We start from the raw sequence: 24,177 nt of genomic DNA on the forward strand, positions 1-24,177 counted from the left end.
TGGCTGCGCGACCCGCGGGCTCCCGGCGTGCCCCGCGCGGCCGGTGACCCCGCCCCTCCCTGCCCGGCCTGCCCCGGGCCGCGGTGCGAGCGCGTCATGGCCGCCTCGAAGCCCGTGGAGGCGGCGGGCGGCGGCGGCGGCGGGACGGGGCTGTCCCGCTGGCAGCTGGCGTTGGTGCTGGGGGCGCCGATCCTGCTGGGCGCCGGCGCGCTCTACCTGTGGGGGCGGCGGGCGGCCCGCCGCGGCGGCAAGGGCGCGAGCGAGCGGAAGACCCCCGAGGGGCGGGCGAGCCCCGGGCCCTGCGGCGGCGGCAGCGGCGGCGGGCAGCCCGATGGGCCCAGCCACGAGGAGATGGTGAGTGCGCGCCGGCGGCGGTTGGCGCGGACACCCCCCGCCCCCCCGCCGTTAGCTCCCGCCGCTGTGGGAGAGCGGAGGGGAGAGAAGCGCCGCTGCTACCGGCAGGAGCGGCGGGGGGGCGGGGGATGGCCGGTCTGCAGGAGGTAAGGCCCGGCAGGCCGCGGGCCCGGCCCGGAAAAGCGGCGGACGCGTGTGAGGGGCTGGAGCCACGCTGCGGCGGGGGGCGGCCTTCCCCTGCTCCGCCCGCCCCGTGTGGGCGCGGGGGGCTCGGCACCGGGCCAGGGCTGGCGGCTGTGTCCCGGCCCCGCTGCGGGGGGCAGCGCTTTGTTCGGAGCGGGTCTGTGTGCTTGTTCAGTTCTGGAACCTGGAAAGGTACCTCCCTGAACGCACCTTGCCATGAAGTGCGCGCTAGTCAGGTGAGTGTGGGTCTGGCGACCTTGGGTGTGAGTCTGGCGACCTTGGGTGAACGGCCTTCAGCTTCCGAGGGGTGCCAGAGCTGTAATTTGCTTCCAGGAGTAGCGTTTTGAAAAGGAAATCAGCGATCTGTTGTGTGTTAGTCTGAGATGCTGGATATGGCAGAGTGGAACACAATTCAGATCTTTTCTAAATGAAGTATTTTTCATGAAAATACAAAAGCTGCGCAGCTCAAGCAGCTGGGACTTCAGAGTAGGGTCTGTCTAAATAGATGTGCTTTCAAAACTTACACTGATCCTGTTTAAACAGGAATTTTCAGATAAAACGGTCTGTACAAAAACTGAAGGACAACATGGAAGATCAGAGTCCAGATCAGATCCGTGATTCTCTTGTATAGCTGTAAGTGGAAAAATGCCTCTCAGATGCACTTTCTGCACATCTGCAGTCCCAGATGTACCGTGATGGTCACGTCATGTTGCTGAGCTGAGGTTACACTTGACAAATGGTGGATTTGGCAAACTGGCTTTGATAAGAAAATCCCCTTAAGATATCGCCGCGTTTTCTTCACCCGCTTTGTGTGCCACCCAAAATGCTCTGACCTGTCAGACCACGGTTTAAACTTTATGTCTGAAGTGATCAGGAGAGAAAAAATCAACTTCAGGAGATTGAAAAAGCTCAGTTTTAACCCTGATCGTGTCAGTGATGAAGATGAGTGTTATGTGAGCGGGCAGTGGCAGGAGCACAGGGGAGTGGTGAGGAGGGTGGCAACTTCCAAAGCTAGTGAATCACAGGTACCCTCGGGCGTTCCTGGGAGCCTGGTGAGCTGCAAAATTTACGCTGGAGCTGGAGGCAGTTACTTGAATGCAGTGACTTGTTCCTTTGTGGGCAACAGTGCCGAGCAAGTAGCGTACAGAGGACGAATTCAGACTTTGTTTACTGTGGTAACTTTGGCTTGTGGCTGGGAACAGCATCTGGCATATTTATGGCAGTGTGCTTGCTACGTGTGAGTTCTGGTTTGCAGGCTGCTCGTGACCTTTGTGTAGCTGCAGTGACTTTGCTGTTAGTGTGTTACCTCTGGGTTTCTTGATTGTATTTCTGAACTGCAGGATCTACTGCCAAGAGGTTGGTGTCATTCTGTAGTTGTACTTGAAGCTAGCACTCTTAAACATTTTAAACACTTATGTAGCACTTGATTTAAAATGTTGTGTGTCTAGCTCTTTCACATTGCTCCACAAATGAAATTACTGGAAGACTCTATGTGTCTAAGTATATGGTTGAGTGGTGTGATCCAGAGTTCCCTGAAAAGTGTCATTGGTCATACTGTAAAGAAATGAGAGATACTACCTAGGATAGCTGTAGTAGAAGGTATCAGATTTGCCTGATTACATGAGATAATTGTCTAGCTGCTCAAAATATAGCTGCAGCAGGATAATCAATGTGTCTGCAGGTTCCCTTGGCTGCTTTATGTGTGCCTTGTGTGTGTGGCCTGCTTTATGTGAGCCTTTCGTTAAATCGGCTTTTGTATCCATTTGATGCTCTGTTCACTGTTTCTGAAGACAAGACCTTGAATTTTTTTTGTTTGTTCTTTTGAAAATATGCAGAGTCTAAAATCTTTACTGTTCAGACTTTCTACTATTGTGTACGCAGTTGAAGCTTTCCTTTCACCTGCTGCAGAGACCTCACATTTTTTTCCCCCAGGCTGTGTCTGCACTAGAGGATTCTCCTGGCACAGATGCGCTGGCCAAGTGTGTGATCTGTGACTGACGTGTTGGCAGAAGCCCTTAGCGTAGGTGCTATATCGGGAAAAGCTGAACTACTTTTGAGGTTCCTTCTCCTGTAGGCACAGCTCCTCAACAGCACAGTAAAGTGTATTGGGCCAGTTAAGTGCAGATGATAAAACTGCATCTATGGGTGACCCAAAGATCGGGAATTTAAACTGGATCTGTTAATTACAGAAGTTGTCATTCTTTCTTATAATTTAGATGGAATGTGTTTTAGTTACTCAGTAACTGCAGTTGCTTTTTACATGCTCTCTTAGTTTATAGTGAATGTTAACTTAAACAAGTTGAAGTGAACTGCTTTACATTTATTGCATTAATTGATACCCAGTTGACTCATGTTCTTTTACTCTATGGTAACTTCTTGCCAGGTCTATAGCCTTCTTGTCTGACAGGAGCGAGCACCGGTTAGTCAGTGAAGTAATGTGTTGGTTGCTTTGGTATTTTTTTCTCCTTGAGTTGAAATCACTTCCTCATCCAAGTCTGTGATAGGCCAAATCTCACCCTTTAACTCTTTCAGCAAGTTTGTAGGCTAACCCTCTGTTCTTGGTATGCAGGAAAGCATTAAGCAGAGATTCTTGAAATTGTTTAGTCAGCCGTGTGGCATCATGTAGTGCAGACAGAGCGGTTTGGGTCCACAGCAGTTCACTGTCTTTGCACATTTTCCTCTCAGCTGGATATAGCCCTCGAGCGCAGTGGTGGGTGACCATGGCCAAACTCCTTGGCTTGTGTGGTGGCACGTATCAGGATCAAGAGCCAACTAGTGTATGGCTTCTTTTCAGTATCTATTTTAATAGTAGTTGCTGAATGTTGCCTATCTCACTGCTGTGACATTAGATCAGAATGTGAAAAAATTAAACCCCTTTGTTTAGGTACTTATCTTGATACTTTGAATTGATCTAAGCAAAGTATGTAAAAAGTAATTTCAGTTGTACTGTGCACCTGTTGTCTAATAAATCTCACTACTGACCTACTGTAAGTTTTCTGTGTTTCATGCCAGCTGTAGTGGACAGGTGTAGAAAACTCTTGAGCTTGTGTATAATAGTAGCAGAACAATTGTTGGACTCTTGGCAGCTCATGTGCAGCTCGCTTATTTCACAGAATCACAGAATCATCTCGATTGGAAAGGACCTTGAAGATCATCTGGTCCAACCATTAACCTCACACTGACATTTCCCAACTACACCAGATCCCTCAGCGCTATGTCATAATTTGTGGTAGGCATGGATGGCAAGCTCATTTAAAAGGAAGGTGGCTATGGAGAACGTTGACAAATTGTACTGTAAACTTGAGCTTAATTATTTCGAACTATAATACATCTTTGCTTGGCCCTGAATTTACATCTAAGTTCATGTGGACATACTTTTTCTCATAGTGGTTTTAGTGCTAAGGAGAGTCTTAAAACCATTTATGCTTGGTTATTGTGTCTCAGTATAGGTCTAAGACCTGAGATGAACGTTAGTCAAAGAAAAGGGGAAAGATCAGTATTCAGTAACAGCAGGGATTCAGAAAACACCTTATTTTGGTACCTGATTTCATCAAGAGAGCCCTCTCACTTGGAGAGGTCTAGAGACCAGGGTGCTGCTTTTTTTTTTTTTTTTTTTTTTTTTTGGCAAGTTGCTGAATTAAGATGGCTGAAATAGTAGATCCCCTCCATGTCATCTGCCAGACAAGGGCTCACACAAATCCTTTTCATCCAAAAGAAACTGCTGAAACTTGCTGCTCGTGCTTCTGTTGTGAATTGCTGTCATCACTGGCTGGCAGCAAATTTCTTGTTCTGCTTTAAAAAACAGTTTCAAATACCTAAAGTTCTGAACTCCTGGTTTAACCTGCTGGTTTAACCATATTGGCATTGCTGGGGGTTACTAAGCTTTATTATTCTCACAGCTGGCAGTCTGTTGCTGTTTGTGTGCAGTTTCTGACCGTTTCTGAGGAAAACACATTTGCTGAGGTTAAAGTAACGGTTAAGAAATTTTTGTCAGTGCTGTCTAGTCTTTAGACAGCTGTCAATCTGCTTGTTTAGTTACCTAGATAACTAAGTGCTTCTCACACAAGTGTCCTTTGGCTTAGACTCTGGTTTAATACTTGTTAGTGATCAGCTGCTGAAAGCAGCCCTAGGCACCGAGATGTTATTTTTTATGTAACTGCAGATAAGTTGTGAGCTATTTGTTTCTACTGCCTCGGCAGATAATTGATTATGAGTTCCATTAATTTTATTGAACTGGTTTGCTTGTTGCACAGATTCTTTGACCAGAAGATGACAAACTCTGAGAGTTTTCCTTGCTCTTTATGGGCCTTCACCTTAGGGACAAAAAACATCCAGAATGGCAGTAAGTCAGGTGAGGAGAAGCAGTGAAATTGGAAAATAGTGTCTAGAATTATTACATTTGCAAGAAAATGGAAGAAGGTGTGAGGTTTTTTGATTACTTGTGCATGAGGTAAATGAAGTTTGCCTGCATAATCCATTCCTTATTTGTGTACACCTTCATGTAGCAATGGAGGAGGACTGGAGGGCTGAGAAGCAGCAGCTTAAAAATTTTGTCAATCTAAGGTTTGACAAACTCTTCCAAAAACTGATCTTATGTTAAGAATTAATTTTCATATTCTTATTTGTGCAACTATGAAAAGGTATTGCAGCATCTAATGTGACGTGAGTTCTTCAATATCTTTTAAAACAAACAAAAAAAACCACCTCCCCCAACAACACCAAAAAACCCCCACAACAAAGACATAGCAAAGCAAAAAAAGAAGAGTCATGATGAAATTTAGCTTTTTAGTGTTTTTGGCTTCATCAGGTTATACTGCAGTTAGTTAAGTTGAATATGTAACTTAAACAGAAATTACTAAGCTTTTTTTGGGAAAAAAAAGGATACGAATATTCTTAAAAATTTCACAAAATTAAAATAAAAGCTGTATTTTTGTTTCTGTTTGGTTCCAGAAGTTGATGACTTGTATACCAAATCTGTAAATTAATTCACTATTTTCTGCTATGTTTTCTGTGGTAAAAGAGTTTCATGATTGCGAAGACAATAAATCTCATCAGGATCATTTAAAAAAAGGGTTGAGTTTAAAACTTGGCATTGTGTTTTATCACCATTTGGGCTTCAAGACATAGCTACACCATTTTATTATTTTTTTATGCACAATTTCTATGCAGTCTGTAGGGATCCATTTTTCATGGGTATGAGATGCTAAGAGACTATTTTTTCATCTAAGTCCTTACCAGAACGGACATGTTGATAATACAGAGCTGTATCAGCCTTTGCGTTTACACGTCGGCCGTTAATTCACTGGTGTGTTACACCCAGGCTGAGGACTATAGCAGAGTAGTGTGACTAAGGTTGCAGACACAAGCCATCTCAGAGCTAGGAGTCTAGTTTAAGGCAGCATAAACAAAAAAGAAGTTGATTTCTTTCTTGCTGTGGGCGTTACTGCTGAGTTTATTATGTGATAGCATGTTGGGCTCTAACTCCTGACTCCCTACCCGCAAATTTCTTACATCATGCAATGTGTGGAGCAGAGAGTAACCATGGAGTTAGGATCTATTCAGAGAGTCATTTCTCTATAGTTGGTTGTGTGGTCCGTGGTTCTACTACTGTTACACAAAGCTTACTCTGATAACAGTTACTGATTTTAATGGGTTTTACTGTGGCATCATGCCCATACTCTGGAGTTTTTGGTCCCTGTTGCACTTAGGCTTGTCTGAAGACTTCATGCTTCCCAAGAACCAGCAGAGCACCAGTTGACAGCTCCAGAACTACAAGTTTCTTGCTTCCCGTTACAATTCCCATCCCACACCTGAGAGTGGAGCAGCCATTGCGTTTGGGTATTATCCAGCAGTTGTCGGCTGTAGCTGCATCTCTGCGCAGGGGCTGTGGTGCAGGGCTGTCAGAGTGCGTGGGGTGGAGCAGACGGACTGGTCAGCCTGGGGCACCTATTGGGGTAATAGATCCCTGGGCTAAAGGAATTGGCAGTGATTGTAAAGTAGTAATCTAGTTGTTGGCTTAAGTTCTGCAGTCAAATAATTTTCGTACTGGGAACACATGTATGAATGTTACAACGCGGCCCACATCTTGTGTTCTTCCTTTTTGGTACCAGGTAAATTGGAACAGCACTGAACTTCGTGCGTTATCTCACAAAGACATTTCTAATGTGGTTTGCTGTAGAAATGCAGAAGGGAAAATTCAAGCTGACTTTCATGCATTTAAGTTTGCTGCATATGCATAACCCTTCCCTTAGTTAAAAGAGAACTGTTGTTGAATTGGGAGCTAAATTTAGGACATACTTGAAGTACATGTAACCTTTTCAGACTTGGGTGTAAGTTTTAGAGAAACAACTTATCAAATACGTAGTTACTTGTCTCTCAGTAAAAATATTTGCTCTCTAATTCTGGTTTGTGTATCCATAGCGTATGAAAAGTTAATAATATTTTATCAATTTGAATTTCACTCATTAAAAGCCATGCAGATTATCTTGTTCTGTGAACAATGGAGATGGTGAAGTTTGATTTCCTGTTAAGCCCAGTGATTGGTCATCCGTGAGAGAAGAGCTTTTCTGGCAGTAGGGATATTTAAGAAATTCCCTCCCTTATATGGTTTCACTTGTCAGTCTCTCCTTAGGAGAGTGCCTGTAGGATAATTTTGTTCTATTTGGATGCCTATTTTTGTGTAGGAACTGAGACTGGTCCCCATTACCTGATTCTCTCATGCCGTGATTGGAAACCAGACCTTAAAAGAGGGGTTGTACAGCAGCTTGTGGGTTCCCTTCAGGTCTTCAGTTTTAAAAGTCATTTAGATGCTAAAAATGATCAGACTGGCATGAAATGAACAGACATTAAGGGAAAGAAGCTGCTGAAATGCAAAGATGCTTTCAAGTTTGTGTTACAGCAACCTGAGCGTAGTTTGGGGCTGGTGGTGGATGACGGGGGAGAGGAGGCCGAAGGACGGTCGAAGAGCAGCGCTGACAATTGCCAGCAAATCCTAGAGGGTCTTTTCAGTGCATGTGATTCAACAAGTGAGATGTAGTGAATCCTGCAGTTACTGTTCAAAGCATTATTGCCCCCAGTTGATACTCTTTCCCTCCTCGGAGAGGTTGGTAGGATGGCATGTGTGCTCATACCTCTGTTCATTTTGGTCTGAACTGCCCCAAAATGTTGATCCTTGAAGCTAGGCTGTGAAGGAGGAGCAGAAATCCAGAAGATGAATGTTAGCATCTTTTGCAGCTCTCTATTTCTTGAACGTGGGTCGCACTCCTTTGATAAAGAGAGACTTCTAACATCTGATTCCTTATAAACCCCAACATTTGATAACTGATGTGTAAATCTAGGGGTTGCAGGTAGCAACGGTGGTTTCTGCAGCAGTGCAGAGGGTGGACAGGCAGGCAGGGTCGCAGGCCAGTTAGCAGTTTGCCATCCTCTGCTAAGAATGACAGACCATGATGGTCCAGCACTTTGTGTTAGCGGTTGGATGAAGCAAGTTGTGTGAAGCTGTAGAGGAGTTAGCTGTAAAGTTAGTTAATTTGTCTAGTGTATGGAAGGCAGAACAGCTTTGTTTTCCCTACAGGTTTTATTTGTCTTGCTCAGTAGGTCTTTCCACAAAGTGTTTTCCATATTTAATTCATGGTCTGCTGAGTCAGCTCTGGGCTTACAGCTATGTGTATTTCAGTAGGAAACTTTTCCTATTTGCATTGCTTTGAGGGCTTTGTTGTCTTCAGATATTTAGTCTTTGGAGAAATAACTTATCTCATGGGCTCTTCTGATCACCAGCCATGTAAGATTAAAACCTCTTCAGCTTTCCAAAGAGAAATCGCTGCATTGTTTAACACCATTATAGTGAGTCTTTTGAAAAGTTTGTTCTGTATTTGATATACTTGCAAAAGAAAATCTTCTGAGTTTTTCCAGAAAATGAAAGGCATGAGATTTTCAGAAGTCTAGGTTAGAGTTTACCACTCAGATCTGGTTTGTATCTTTGAAGATCAGCCCCTTAAGTGTGTAGTTTGTGTGCAGTGATGCTTTTCTTATTTGAACTGATGTATCATTTTCTTTTTCAGAGCCCTCTTGATAGAGCCCAAGCAGCTAAGAACAAAGGAAACAAATATTTTAAAGCAGGAAAATATGAGCAAGCTATTCAGTGTTATACTGAGGCTATCAGCCTGTGCCCTCCTGAGAAAAACCTTGATCTTTCTACCTTCTATCAAAATAGAGCTGCTGCCTATGAACAACTGGTAAGAAATTAAAGATAATCATGTGTTTATTCTAAAGTTGCTTTATAAATTGTGTATTTTGTCACTTTTGTCCATTGAAAGATCCCAGGAGGGATCTTTCTGTTGCCTTGTTTTTCACTAGCTTGTCATACTTTTCCAGATACAAATAAAGTTGTTTTCTGTTAACTACTCTCAGTCTATCTTATGTATCCCTTTCTTGTAAGACAAGGTTTTAATTTCTTATCCTCTGGAACAACTTTCTTGTATATAAGTTAATTTTGTTTCTCTCTACTAGAGTGTTTCTTAAACTGTTAGGCGAAAGGCCAAATAATTTGGAAGGATGCTACTTCAGAAATGAAACAAAAAAATCACAGAAATCCTACTAAAGCCCAAGACCTAAATTTTGCACATGTGGAAGTAACATTTACTTGATAGCTGAATATACTTGATAGTAGTTTCAAAAGTCAACCAGTGTTGTTTATTAAGGTATCAGTAGATTTGCTTATGAGGTCAAGTTGGTGAGCTGTATAAAGGAGTGGAGAAGTTGACTTTGTACGGTCTCAAGTATGAAGTGAGAGGATGTGAGATGAGAGAAATCTAGTCTTGAAAGTTAAGAGGAGAGATAAAACAGTTCTTGTCTAATCAAATGCTACTTATAACACTAATTTGTGCCATAATTAATCCCAAATATATGTGATTCCTCTTTTTCAGTTATTAGAAAAGCCTGCTTTGATAATCAATTTTGCAGATAAATGAATTTATAGTTCTCATTACTCCTGACCAGCTCGACTCCTACATACTCATTTCTCATCCCTTTGTAGTAACATAGCATAGTAAACGGAAATAACATTTTTGTTTTTTAAGAAGTGTTTTAGCACTTTGTTAAAATTGTTGGTTTTCATTATGTTTTCATCTTTTTTCTTCTATTTGTTTTGTACCAGTCTTTCAGTCCCAGTGTTACGTCCTGCAGACATCTTCGCATCAACTCATCATCTTCTCCCATATGCTTTGTACAACTGTCTGGTTTCGTTTTTCTGTAGGAATTCCTTTTCTGTTTTGTGGCTCTTCTGGTGCGGGTGGCTTCCAGTGGTGCCTGGCAGTTTCTTACTGAGAAACTTGCAGAAATAGAAGCAAGCAGGTAGAACCAGAGCCCTGGGAACTGCAGCTGCTGTTAGGTGGGCATGACCCTGGAGTTGGTAGTGAAAAGCAACATAATGCAGCTGAGTAGGGCCTCTCTCATTGTGTGTTTTTTCTACCCACAGCAAAAATGGACAGAAGTGGCTCAAGACTGCACAAAGGCTGTTGAGCTTAATCCTAAGTATGTAAAAGCTCTCTTCAGACGTGCAAAGGCTCATGAGAAGCTAGACAATAAGAAGGAGTGTTTAGAAGGTGAGTGTCTCCAGATGTGTGTATTAAAAGTGGAATTAGCTCGGGTGCTTTGGAGAGGATAACTTCTGGGATTGTTTTGTTTTTACTTCTGTAACTACGGTAATTCAGAATTACTTATTTAAAACCATTCATAGCTACTGCAAATACATTTTCTTCTCTTTTAAGAAGAAGCCTTTTCCCATTTTTCAAGCTGTCATCTGCTTACATCTGAAATAGCCGCTGAGAAATCGATGTTACTGCAGCCACTCAATGTATTCTTTTTCCAGGAAACTCCCTGCATTTTAGAATAGAATTCATCGAACATGCCGAGTGGATAACCCAGATAACAGTCATTCTACTTCCGTAGAGTAAACAAACTTTCTTCCCTGTGTTTCTTTTAGAGAAATGGTACTGCTACAGAAACCAAGGGGTCTTTGCAGGTGGAGGTACATGGTCAGAAACAGGAGTATTACAGTAATTTAAATGCATTTTGCAGGTATAAAAGGGACAGTGGGTTCAGTAGCATTTTGTTCTGATGTATGTTATGAAAATTGGAACAGATTTAACCTTTCTTTTTAATATTAACACTATATAGTTGGCAGCAACCAGTGTGTCAAATCCTGCAAAATACTATTCCTAACAACAGATTTTGAACTGTCAGGAAGATGTGACTGAGAAGCCAGGAAACTGCAGGTCAGGTGTGTTGTCTGAAGGCGCTTCTGAACTAAGGGACACTGCTTGAAAGGACCCATTTAAATTTCGTCAAGTGCAATCATTCCTGCTGATGTAAGGTTAAAAGGCAAATGAAATTTTCAGTTACGCTCATTATCAAAGGAGGACAGAAAATAAGGCAGCGCTCTGACTGGCAAATCTAACTGTTAAATTAGTTTCATTATGTGTAGCAACTAAGAATTAGGTCTGCTAAATTAGAAGGTAAATAAGATGTGGAAATTTTATTTATTTATTTATCCGCTGGCAGAGTGCCTTTCTCCCCTCTAAGACCATAGTGACTAGAAGAGAACTACTTAGGTCGTTTAGTGCAGTTCTTTGCAATCACTGATTAACTAACAGCTGTACTTCAGGAGTGCTATAATAAAATCTAAACCTTATGTGGTTGCGATAAACTGAGAGATGATAAAAGCCCTAAGAGAGATAAAGTGTCCTTGCCATAGTGAGATAGCTTTTAAATGTGTAACTCCTTTTTGATGTTAGTAACAGTAATGTTTGTAGCAATTATTTTTAACTTTGATTTGTGTTTGATTTTTAGCTTGCAGTTTTTTCAGATCTGGAAATCACTTGGTTTTTCTGAACTACACTGGTTTTCTAATACAATACTGCTTTTCCCTGCCAACCACGTATAGCCAGTACAATCCCAGGAACTCAGCTGTGTCCATGTAGTGGGGGAAAGCAAAACCAAACAAACCCAAAAAACCCCCACCAGCAAAAACCCCCTTCAGTGCTCCCTGGCAGTATAATTTGGGAAGACGTTGCTGCTTCACCCAAGTTTGGGCACTGGCTTACAGCTGCCCGCTCTGGACAAGGCGTGTCTGCTAAGGCCGTGTAGCACAGTATTACCAGACGCTGCCCTTCAGGCTCTTTCTTGGTGTGTTGCATTTTCCTGGGGACTCTGATGTGCTTCTTGACCATGCCAGAGTTGTGGGGAGTCTCTGTATAAACGATGGCATCATAGTACCTATAGCAGTGTACAGTTACAGAAACTACACTAAAACAGCAGGGTAAGACGCTTGCTTTTCAGGTGTATTCAAACAATACACTGTTTGAATTTCAAGTCCAAACTCTGTTCATCTTCACTGATGTTTAGAGTGAAAATTAAATAGGAAAAATCAGTGGTAGTATTGCATTAACTAGAGGATCCAGAAAAGTAACGTCAATATACCATAAGAGCACATTTCATGCTGCAAAGCGTGATTCAGGCAGCAATGGGTTAACATATGCAGAGGCTTCTATGTGTGAATGGAAGTGATGAGATATGGGCTAGCACTTCAAATAGGCCAGAAGGGTATTTCTCTTAAACTTGCTCTGTTCTAAAGTCACAGAGGTGAGCAGAAAAACTTGAGATATAATATGGGAAGATTTCTTAAACTGAGGAAGAAGCAAGATGTGATGGGATTGAATATGAATTTTAAAAGTAGAAAATTAGGACCAGTCCCAAAAGAGAAGCTGCGTTAGCACTTCTAATGCGAACATAGTATGAACATAATTACTGTCCTCAAAGTTTCCAAATGGTGCAAGCCCCTGCTGGAGGTACACATTTTCACTGTTCATCTAAGTGTGTTTGTCTCTAGATAAAAACATGAAGATAAAAATAAATGCAATGTCCTTCATTCACTGTCACAAAGAATCACAAGGAGATCATTTTGGATAAAAATTTGTATCTTGGAAAACATGGTAAATACAGCAAACTGGAAACAGAGGCTTTTACCCTCCAACAGGATGTGTACTAGTTTGGCAGCAGCACATTTTAGTGTACTCCAGTGACTATCAGAATTTGTCTTTAATCTCACTTTTGTATGTTGTTTCCTAGATGTCACTGCAGTCTGCATTTTAGAAGCCTTCCAAAACCAGCAAAGTATGTTATTAGCTGATAAAGTTCTTAAACTCCTTGGAAAAGAAAAGGCCAAAGAGAAATACAAGGTAGGACTTGTGATGTTGCTGACAAATTGTGATTCACCTGACTGGTGGGTGAAATGTTGATTGTTGGTTTTCTCTCAGTTGTTGGAAGTGAGTCACTGTCTTCATCTGCTGAAGTGTAAGAATTGACACGAATGGTTTTGCACAAAGCTACTATTGTACCGGTGTTGTTTTCCTTTGGGACTGGTCCAAAGTGTTTGAAACCTCAGTAGGGAAGAGAAGTCTATTTCTAACAATTGTTTCCTTTTAATAATCAAATTTCTGACATTCAGGAGACACCCAGAGTTGGTGTGCTGCCCTACATGGGCCTTTTCTGGACTTGCAACATAATGGAAACAGGATGTGTTGGAACAGCAGTAGCCAAATGTTCCATTGCACATCAGGTGGTTGAGTTAGGTATGTGTGTTGAGATAGGAAGGTTTATAAATAATAATTGAAAAAGCATAAAACTGTTGGTTCCATGTGTAATGAATAGCTTAAAATGAGAAGAATGATGGTTGAGGGCTTTTCCCCCCAGGTTATTCTTGGTTTTATAAACAGAAGTTTCATGTTGGAAGGACTAAGTTGACAGCAGAATTCCTACATTTTAGAAAGTGGAAAAATAATGCTGTTTTAAGGTTCGTTTGTTTCCTGTTTTGTTTTGGGTTTTTTGTTAAATAAGTAAGAAAAACAGAAAAGCGTTGCTTAAGAAAAAACGATGCGTCTTCTTATTAGTGGTCAGACTTCCTGATTCTGTCTTGGAAAATTTTGCCTTCATCTGTACTTCTGCCGGCGAGTTGTGACAGGCAGTCGCAGGCTGTTTCTGTGCCCTTTCTGTAAATAGGTGCTCGGACTTGTACTTTTCTGTTTTGGCCTCAGATGTCTTTGGAAACTGCAGAAGAGAGCGCTAAGGAAGTATAGGGGTAGCCAGGAGCAGTCATTTTATGTGGCTGTAGGCTCACAAAAACGTTGGGACAGGTATTAAAATATTCTTGCTTGATATTAAAACCTCCTTGCTTGTTTTTTGTGACGGTGGTTGAAGTACTGAAATCCATGTTGGTTTTGAGATGCTGAATTTCTTTCCTATAGAAATTCACATGACTGTGTGGTGTTGAAGTAACAAAAAGTGAACTGTGCTGTTAGTGGTGGCATCATAAAATAGGTGTGCTTCAAATAGGCAGGATTACGATAGAATTTAATAGAGAGATTCAGGAGTGTGCATTCAGACTTTTCTTGCAGGAGAGATTGAGTTGTAATTCTTGTGTGCAGTGTTCATTTTGAGCAAGAAACTCTTCATCTGTACAACGGATTTTGTACCTGAGAGGTGTTGCTTCTGGGACTTCAAGTAAAAAATGTGTGGTATCAGGGCCAAGCTTCATGTAGAATTAGGATATTGCCTCATTAATCTTCATTAGAATGATAGCAGCTCCTCTTGGGCAAGCTGGAGAAAAGGGTGAATTACCATTCGGGGTCTACTTGAATTTAGGCTCATGCTTAAACTGCCAGCTTGCATTTTGCACCCGATTTACACGCACACCAATTTTCACCCAATTTATGTGCACGTCAGTACATCTATCCAATGTCTTACGATATCCTGAGAGTCCTCATTTCTAGCCACACATGCAGAAAGATACTATCTCCCTCCTCCCTTGAATATCTTCACTTTATTTCTACTGGTGATGGGTGTTGCGTTGTGATCCGAAGCTTAAATAAACCCTAAATGTCAAACTGTCAAATCAAAAATAACAAGACTATCAAATGAGATAGTGGAAAGTCATACATGGGTTCTTTCATGAATGCATTTTTTTATAATCACATTTGTTTATCCATTTCCATATTTACCATCTGATCTTACCATCTAATGACTTGAAATTACATTTCTCTGTTTCAGAATCGTGAGCCTCTGATGCCCTCACCACAGTTCATTAAATCCTACTTCAGTTCTTTCACAGACGATATAATCTCCCAACCTTTGCTTAAGGGTGAGAAATCAGATGAAGATAAGGATAAGGAGGGAGAGGCTTCTGAAGTAAAAGAAAAGTGAGTGTGCAGTACAGTTGGGAATTGTTTGGTATTGGAATTAAGTTTTCAGTGATTTTGACGTTCTGCTCAGTGTAACTTGCTGTTGTTTTTATAGTACTTGGCATGGGAAGTCCTGTGGTAATAAAGCGAGCCTATGAAAAGAGATCAGTATTAAAACCAAAACTTTTATGAAAGCTGACTGGCTAGTTCCAAACTATAGGTGGGTTCGATCCACTAAACAGAGGAAGGACAACGAGACTGGGAAGATATGCTAATTATTTACTACAGTGTCCTGGTAAATCTTAAGAGGTGGGAGGACTGGAGAGTGCTGAGTGATGCTTCTGGAGAAAGGAATGTTTTATACTGAAGGAGAGTTTCTAAGGAAGAGGAAAGTTAGTCTTAGGATTGGAAGGGAGAAGACAAGCTAGGAAGAGGCTCTTTGTTAATGAAAACTGAATTTACAGCCACTGAGGCTGAAAGGGTGTGTTACCTTTCTGGAATCAAATTGCACATAAATGAGAGGTTTGTTCTGTCAGAGGAAAGCATGAGCTTTTCCTTTTTTCAGTGGAGCTTGAGCACCATAGGAATGGTGCTTTAACTTACTATGCTGCTTTCCAGTTTATTTTTGGAAAATATCATTGCTTTCAGTATGGAAACCATTGCAAACAGCGTTACGATTTTTTTTTTTCCCCCCTAAAGTAAGATAGAATGTCCTGATCTACAGGCAGAATTCAGGACACTTAGCTGAGGACAAGGCAGTGCTTACTGTAATTTTTGCTGTGAAATCCTTTCTTCCACATATAAACTGCACATTGCTAGGTTTAATATTTCTCTTTTCTGACCTGGGATTCCATCCCAGCCCTCTTGTTTTAAGGCAGAGATTATCGCTGTCCTTAATGTGAAAAAAAATATTTCAAGGGACAAACGAAGCTCAAGTCCAGGAGCTTTAAAACATTTTTCTTCTTTATTTCCAATGTAATTTGGCCATTCTTTGTCTAAATTGTTTTCAGTCTGCGATGGCTTCATCTAGGGAATATTTGTAACTTATTATGCTGCTGTTGTAACTGAGTATAGCAAAAGTTAGTATTTGTTATGATTGAATGAAAAATCTGAATTGAAATTGCAGTGTTCAGTGAATGCATGTATATATACAACTGTTCTTACATCATTTACAGCTCTGGCTATTTGAGAGCAAAGCAATATATGGAAGAAGAGAACTATGACAAAATTATCAGTGAAAGCACAAAAGAAATTGAAGCAAAGGGAAAATACATGGCAGAAGCTTTGCTTCTGCGAGCTACTTTCTACTTACTTATTGGCAATGCAAATGCTGCCAAGCCAGACCTAGATCAGGTCATCAGCATGGAAGATGCAAATGTGAAGGTAAGAATCTGTTACGGCTGGATTGTAATTTGGAGTAAGAAAACATAGAAGTTAGATGATGAACTTGCAGTATAGTTGAAGAAGTTGTCTTTCTGAGTTTTCAGGTACTTTAGTGGGAGTGTTCTGGTTTATTTACTGTTTTGTCTTTTTATTCCTGACAAATTGTTTTTTCAAGGGCTTGTTGATTTTTGAGACAGCTATGCTAAGTAGTACAAACTAAAGAACAGAGGAAGTTGAATGGAGACTTATCCAGTCTGGAAAATCAGTTCATAGATAAGAGAAAAACATTAATCGTACTTGCATATTGAACTGCTTCAGAAAATGTTGATGTATTTGTAAGCATAGGGAACCTGTCTTTTAAAGGATTTTGGAGGGGTTGAAAATACACTGAGATTATTCCAGTTGATTCATTTAGTGTCAATATCAGATTTTTCCTGCTTAGAATGAAAGAAATCTGTCAGTGGGAGAAACCAGTCAAATGAAAGATTTACTGCAATTGTAACAAAGCCTTAAATCTGGAGGGATGTTGGGGTGGCTAATGCTTCTTTGAACCTTTTCTACAGCTCCGAGCTAACGCTCTGATCAAACGAGGAAGTATGTACATGCAGCAGCAGCAACCTGTGCTGTCCACTCAAGACTTTAACATGGCTGCTGATATTGACCCTCAGAATGCAGATGTTTATCACCATCGAGGACAAGTAAGAAACATTAGAGATTTTGTCCCAATTCTTGAATGTTTCAGTATATACTAAAAGAAAAATAAAGATCAGTACATCATCGGAGACACTTTATACTGTTTGTGGCAGAAAAACCTGAACTCCTAATATGGAACTGTTGCGGAATAAACACACAGTCTAATTTTCAGGTTCAGGTCAGGCAGAAGCAGTTTGTTTCTGTAGCTGTAGGAAATAACGCAGAGGACAGAGGTTCAGCCCTCTATCAGTACCAACTCCAGCTCAGAAGCACTAGGGCTTGTGTACATTGACAGCAGATACCAGCTGCTCTGTGAAGGGGCCCGGTATGGCAGAGCATCATCTGCACAGAAGGAAGCTTTGTTACAGCAGATGTAACTGTGCCTGGTAACTCAGCATCTGCAGCACTGCGGCCTAGGCTTGCATCTGTTCAGCTCATCCCACTCTGGCTTGTCACGCTGCTGTGTTCTTGACTAATTTCTAGACCTAGAGAGGCCTGCTTCCATAGAACTGTAATGTAAAAGGTGCTGGAAGAAAAAAGGAAACACTACCGTATGCAGATATGCTAAGTTGTATTCATAAGGAAGACTTCCACGGATCGAGCGCCTCTCTCCGTGAATTCGTTAGATCTCTTTAGTGCTCAGAAATAAGAACAGTCTAACGTGTTGATTGGAGGGAATGAAAGTTTTCTGCAGATTGAAAATCCGTGTTTTACAGTAGCTTCGTAGTAAAGTAAGAATGATGAAGTGAGCTCCACTCCTGTGGAGGAATGAGAATGTCAAAAAAAACCCAACAACCCAAAACGCTGAAATGTGAGCTGGGAAAGCCAGAATGTTTCAACATGCAAATAGTCCACAGGTGTTAACTACAGCGAGGCAAAGTGACTTGAGAAAATACGGCATAGTTTTGGAGCCTGGACATAATGCTAAAGCAGTAATGGCAGCAGTCTGAAATGCACGTGTTCTCAGTCCCTTCAGGTGGACATGGCCTTTCTGTGATGAAGCCAAAGTTTCACTGGGGGCTTTGTTATTTCATGACAGTGATGTTTAGTCATGGGTTTTGTAGGTTTCTAGGAAGTTCTAAAACTGACCTGGAGGTGATCTGAGTAACTGATCCTCATTGAATTATCACTTAAGTGTCTGAAGCACAGATTAAATATAGAAATAGGATTTTCTTTCATTCTGGCTAGCTGAAAATCCTGCTTGACCAAATTGAAGAGGCTGTGGAAGACTTTGATGAATGTATCCGATTGCGGCCGGATTCTGCCTTGGCTCAAGCACAGAAATGTTTCGCTCTGGTAGGTAACATGCTGGTGTTCATCTGGGTGGTTTTTCTTTTTAAAGAGTTCTGGAAAACGTACTGTGTTTCTCTGATTTATTCCAATTTAATGGAAGAGTAGGGCAACAAACTATCTTTTAATTATAAGGTAAAGAAATAATGCAACAGTTTCTTCAGTTGGAGTCAGGGTTTGCTGCTTTCATTTTGAAATGTTGTTCCAACTGTCATCTTTGCTGTTTTGTGGTAGAGGAACACAGATCTTCACGCTAATTGTATCACATAAAGTTGATTTAAATAAGGCTTTAATGTTGTGGAAAACAGTCATCTTCAAGAAATTGGAAACAAACTATTTCAAGCTAGTACAATGCCTCTGTGTGCAGGAATCTTCCGAGGACGGCTTTGCGCGTTAGGAACAAGGAGGAATTCTAGGCTTGGAATTTCTAGGCTTTAGAACTAGAGGGAGGCTGTTGGCAACTCTCAGGCCTTACGGCTTCCTCCTTTCACCCCTTCTCCTCTCCAAGTCCACTCTAGCAGAGACTTGGACACATGGTGGGTTCCTAAAAACAGATTTGGTAGGTTGTACAGGCACGGCACCTTCTGGAACCTGTAATTGTTACGAAGCATGCAGCTCTTGGGGAAGTGCATAGAGGTCTGATGAGCCTTTTTTTGGGTGATGTTTGATTATTTTTTTTTCCCCCTTTTTACCTTTTCTCTCTTTTTAAAATTTTTCTTTCTTGAATAGTATCGCCAAGCTTATACAGGAAATAATCCTTTGCCTGTGCAAGTAGCCATGAAAGGCTTTGAAGATGTCATTAAAAAATTTCCAAAGTGTGCTGAAGGCTATGCACTCTACGCTCAGGTACGTTTTTCTCTCTCTTAAAGAAAATGCTGCGTTCTCTTGCACCTTTTCTCTCAGATAACAAACACTTCTTCAAATAAAATAAGATTTTTGAGAATAAGTCCTGAGATAACACATGCTGTCTTTAATAAGCTGCCTAAATTTATGGGTATAGGTGTTCTGGGGTAGAGGAAGTAGAGGGGGAAGTGGTGGAGCAGAATGTAAGTGATGAGAGTCAAGGGTGGTTATTAGGAGCCAGGTCTGGCATACACTTCCCCTTGAATCCCTGCACACGTGTGGCATCTCACTTGGTGGATGTCGGGGATTCTGTAGGTAATCCGGGAGTTAAATGCGTGGAACTAGGGTAGCGGTTTCCTCCTGCTACAAATGGCCTGTACTGGTCAAGCACAGTTTAGTACAGATGTTCGGAGTACGCTTGTGACAGAGATGGTCATTTCTTCTCTAAGAAAACATGCTGTGGGTTCTAGTACGAAGAGATGTTTTGTTCAAATTCTAGTACAAAGAGATGTCTATTTTAAGTAGGTAGGCAATATGGGTGCCTTTCCTTTTGAAAGAAGTATATTTGAAAAAGGAAGAAGTTGAGACTTCAGGTACAGACTTTCAGAATGTTTTTACTTGCACTAGGGGATCTCCCATTGCAGATGGTACTGCGATCAGTAATTTGTGCACTTAAAGCCCAGCAGCTTTCTTCTAAAAAGCCTCAATTTTGAAACTTGACTCTGGTAACTGATGTGCCTGGCCTGCTCTACGATAAGAGAGCTATATCCAGTCTCACCTCATCGATATGGTTTTAATTAGAATTAGCCTAGCGCAGAGGGCATGTTTCTGCTGCGCACTGACGTAGAGGTTTCTCTTTCGACGCAGGCCCTAACTGACCAGCAGCAGTTTGGCAAGGCTGATGAAATGTATGATAAATGCATTGACCTCGAGCCAGACAACGCCACTACGTACGTTCATAAAGGGTACGTACCGAGTTTGTGATTCTTTTAGTCAAGGGCATTTGGCGTGTTTATATGAATCAACCTGAACTGAATGTTTGTGTTTAGAAGTTTAGCTGAGAGAAATAACTTTGTGGAAACACCTTAGTGCTGTTAAAAGTATTTCTACAGTTTCTCTTAACTGTAAATAAGTTTGATTAATGTTCGCTCCTAACTATCTACTTGAAGTACATCCGACTTTTACTTTAGCCCTATCTTAATTTTAGCTTTGGGCTGAAGTTTTCTCTTTTATAGAACAACTTGTAACAAGTCTTCTTGGGAGGAATTTACTTTTCTTTAGAGCCATTGAACTGGTAACATGCCTTATTGGAAGCAACTTTCACATACCTGTTTTTAAAAGCCATGAAGTTACTGTCTAACATTTGGGATCTTTTTTTCTGCTTACATGATCAGGGTTTTGTGAGGAGTATGTGAAGTTTGTTCTAAATTCTCCCTCTCTTCTAGTTTACTTCAGCTCCAGTGGAAGCAAGATTTAGACAAAGGGTTAGAACTCATAAGCAAGGCCATTGAAATTGATAACAAATGTGATTTTGCATATGAAACCATGGGAACGATTGAAGTGCAAAGGTAATGTTGAATTGCGGTGTTAAGAGTTCTTAGTTACTTTTGAAATTACAGTAGTCCTTTAGATTTCCTTATGGATCTTGTGTCTTCCTTAAGATCTTCCCCCCCAGTGCTGTGTAAGGCCAGCTCCTACCCAAAGTCCCGCTTTCTGTTCTGTAGCTCTTGGGCAAAGCCTTCCTTCCTCTGTGGCATAGTTCTGCTTTATGATCTGACAAGTTCCTGTGTTCACCAATTTCATACTTACTGGACAACATGCAGAGTCTGGGTATGTTTAAATACATCCCTTCTGCATTTAAAGTGACTTCCTTAATAATTACTAGGCCTATCTAATGTAGTCCTTAAAAACATCTTAGGGGACCATTTGTACTGAGGCTCCTGAGCTGTACTCCCAGGCCTGACGATTTGGGTTTATTTCCAACAGGACTGCAGTTTGCGAGTTCACAGGGTAAGGAGGAAAGACCAATGCACTACTGTTACAGTGCGTTGTATTACAGTTGTGCAAAAGTTTGGGGTCTCACCACTGAGAGTCTTTTTTTTTTTTTAAACATGTCTAGCCATCAAAAGGACAGACAAACTGTTGCCGTGAGGAATTTTGCAAGCGTTTCCTATTTAAATAATGTGACCTCTTGTGTGTGCTGGTTTTCCTCTTAAGTGTACAAACTCTTCTCAAGGGAGATGAGAGTTGGTTTAATTGTCCCGGCATTATCTTTGTAGTAAACTTGGTGTCCCGTGGAGAACATTTGATCCCCTGCTACCACCTGTGGGGGCTCTCAAGAGGAAGGCTGTTTAACAGCTGTCTCAGTTTGCTCATCATCATCACAGGTTCTCGGGGTGGTTCCTCTCAAAATCCTTTTAAGCTGTTAGTAGTGGAGAGTGTTAAGTCCTGAACAAAAAAAGATGCTGTAGAGATGAAAAGACTGCTTTGCCAGTCCTAACTGGACTACATTTGGGTGTATTTCAGAGGTAATCTGGATAAAGCCATTGAAATGTTCAACAAAGCTATCAACCTGGCCAAATCTGAGATGGAGATGGCCCACCTCTACTCACTCTGTGATGCTGCCTATGCCCAGACAGAAGTTGCAAAGAAGTATGGATTGAAACCACCGACACTGTAAAGAAATGAGGAGGAAATGACCTTCTAAAGTGAAGTTGCCCACTTCAGCCAGCCCTAAAGACGCTGTTGCAGACCATGTTGAATGGTGGAACTTAGTTTTTTCCCGTTCGTGGTGTTGTCATTTGCTACATCTGTTCAATGTTTAGGTGTTGTGGGAGTGGTTGTTCAAGGAAGTATGCAGTGTTGCATCTTGTTCTTTCTGCACCAAAAACCTTAAAGTGTGTTAAGGGAAATAAGGTTGCAGAGGAACAAAAGGAAGATATTTTGGCCATGCAAATAAAAACTTCACACTGGTTCATTTTGGGTGATTATGTTGTGGGCGATTTTTGCTTTATCAAACAATATTACAGCATGTGGGTTTTTTTCCTGTTGATTTTAAAGGTAATACTAGTCAGTGCTGTAAAATAGGTTTCTTTTTTTATAAGCAATTAATCCTCAAGAGTTGATTTTAATTTTGCAAAAAGGAAAAAATTAATTTTCAAACTGTTTAATAATAGAGGGTTTTTTTTAAGTCAGTAGATGTGGAGAGAATCCCTGTACATATAAGCAAGCATGCACAATCTTCCCTTAAAGCCCTTCCCACCCTCTGCATAACTTAGAAATAGTCCTGTGGCAGCTATTAGGGAATTAATTTGATAGCCCTTATCCTCCCCCCAGAAAGCCGTAGCGTATAGGAGAGCTAGTAGAAAGGTTGGCTGGGGAGAGAGGTCAGGTAACACTGCTTCAGTGTTGGTTTTACTGGGAGAAAGGCCGTGTTCCTGTGCAGCAGTACTTCCTTGAATGTCACAGGGAGTTTTCTGGAGGGTTCAGAGGGACTTTCAGAAACAGAAAGCGCTGCTGGGAGTAGAGCTGCCAAGGTAAGGTCATGCTTGCATATAATCTTTGTAATCTCTGACGCTCTTACTTAAATGTAAAAGCTAATAGACCATCTAAATTCTCTTCAGTTTCTAGAGGCTGCTGCGTTCTGATCTGCTCCTTGCAGTAGCCGCTTTGCAGGATTAAGTGAGATAAGGAACAAAGCAACTTCAAATAATGGGTTTAGAATCTGTACTGGTTTCCTTGGTCTTTAGGCCCTGTCTTGTCCAAGATTACAAATCCTGTAGAAAGGAAGCAACTCTTCTGCACATAGCAGATTGGCAAATTAATAAATACCAGTATAAACCATGTTCCTCTAGCTAGGAACTTCACAGAGGGCTCTCTTGCTTTGGGTGGAGCTCTCAGGTGTGGAAGTCAGTCAGTCCATCTTGCCTCTCCCTGGGCTGACGTGGCTGGATGAACCTCATGCAGATACTTAACTGATGTAGCTTCATTTACGATACACTGATTTGGGCTTCTTTCCATTCATGAGTTCATAGATGTGCTTGTGCTGAATTGTCTAATGTATCTCATCTTTTAAAGAAATGAACCATGCTGTGGTTAAACTGTCTTATTTTCTAGTTCTGCCACCATAGAGCAGCAGCTTGTATTTTCAACTTGACCTTCCTTTCTTCCAGCAACTACAGTCGAGAATTCAAACGGTGGAGAGTAGACATAAAGATGTAATCATTGTGTTTTAGCTAGTAGGTGATCTGAAATCATAGCGTGGGGGTAGAATTGAAGGCACTGGAAGGTACCGGCAGCTTCTAAGGGCACTGCACATCACAAGTGTGAGATGTCTTCTGGAACTTCCAATCTCAGCATCAACTACCTGAGAACAAAAATACGCCAGGCTGACTGGTGTGTCCTGTTCTCCTGAGGAGTTTTTATTCGCATGGCCTTATTTACATTGGCATTTTCTCCTCTTCACCCTACCTGTACCCCATTCCTTACCCCACCCAATCAATTAAGGGAAAAAAGCATGTGCTGTCCAATACTAGCATTCCAAATCATCACAGACTTTTGCCTGTTCTTGAACTAGTTTGAAACTGCACTGAAAGGATGCATTGTCTGTAATTTTTTTTGTAAATGACGTATCACCTGTAAACTGAAAAAATAAATATTACCTTCAAGTATCTCTCTCTGACATGTATAAGAGCAGGTTTTGATGCAGGTGTCCTCTGCAGTGCTGCTCCCTCTGCTTATTTGAGGTTGCTCTGAATCTAGGAAGAACCAGTAATGACTGACTCCCTGTCATCTTCAACCTTTTAGAAAAAATGAGGAGGAGACCTGGAATTAGCAAGTCTTATTTCTGATTACTTCTATCACCCACAGAGGTGTCGTCCTGAGAGCTGAAGATAACAGAGGAAAGAAAATGCAGCCAGGAGAGCTGGGAATTGGAGTGGTTTGACACCCTGTTAATGTGTGTATGCAGGTGGATCCCTTTAGTGAAGGGGATTGTTTTTAAATGGCTGATACAGCTGAGGTTCTGCTTTTAGCGGGGTGTGCATGTGAGCTTTGAGAAAAGCTTTCTTTAGTGGGGATCAAGAGCTGAAGTGAAACAAGTATTACTGCTATTTAAAAAAAAAAATGGATCTGTTGGAATAATGTAGGAAGCTAGTACTCATGACTTGGATAAACCTGGTGTATCCTAGAGACTGGG

General features: G+C 41.5%; 1 protein-coding gene across 1 annotated transcript; it reads left to right on the forward strand.

Annotated features, from left to right (window-relative positions):
• Positions 1-64: 64 nt before the first annotated feature.
• TOMM70 (translocase of outer mitochondrial membrane 70) lies at positions 65-23,650 on the forward strand. Its single transcript, XM_074807190.1, has 12 exons — positions 65-354; positions 8,598-8,771; positions 10,013-10,139; positions 12,664-12,773; positions 14,641-14,789; positions 15,947-16,154; positions 16,718-16,852; positions 18,036-18,143; positions 18,867-18,983; positions 19,848-19,945; positions 20,426-20,548; positions 21,507-23,650. The coding sequence occupies exons 1-12, from the start codon at positions 97-99 to the stop codon at positions 21,658-21,660; spliced, it is 1,761 nt and encodes a 586-aa protein (XP_074663291.1). The 5' UTR covers positions 65-96; the 3' UTR covers positions 21,661-23,650.
• The last annotated feature ends 527 nt before the right edge of the window (positions 23,651-24,177 follow it).

The sequence above is a fragment of the Strix aluco genome, chromosome 2, assembly GCF_031877795.1.
Source record: "Strix aluco isolate bStrAlu1 chromosome 2, bStrAlu1.hap1, whole genome shotgun sequence".
NCBI classification, from domain to species: Eukaryota; Metazoa; Chordata; class Aves; order Strigiformes; family Strigidae; genus Strix; species Strix aluco.

Bases quoted from the DNA above. Each gene is read 5' to 3' on its own strand.
- TOMM70 (XM_074807190.1), top strand. From the start codon at position 97: ATGGCCGCCTCGAAGCCCGTGGAGGCGGCGGGCGGCGGCGGCGGCGGG. The intron at 8,772-10,012 runs GTAAGAAATTAA...TTCTACCCACAG, and splicing joins CTGCTGCCTATGAACAACTG to CAAAAATGGACAGAAGTGGC. The intron at 10,140-12,663 runs GTGAGTGTCTCC...GTTGTTTCCTAG, and splicing joins TAAGAAGGAGTGTTTAGAAG to ATGTCACTGCAGTCTGCATT.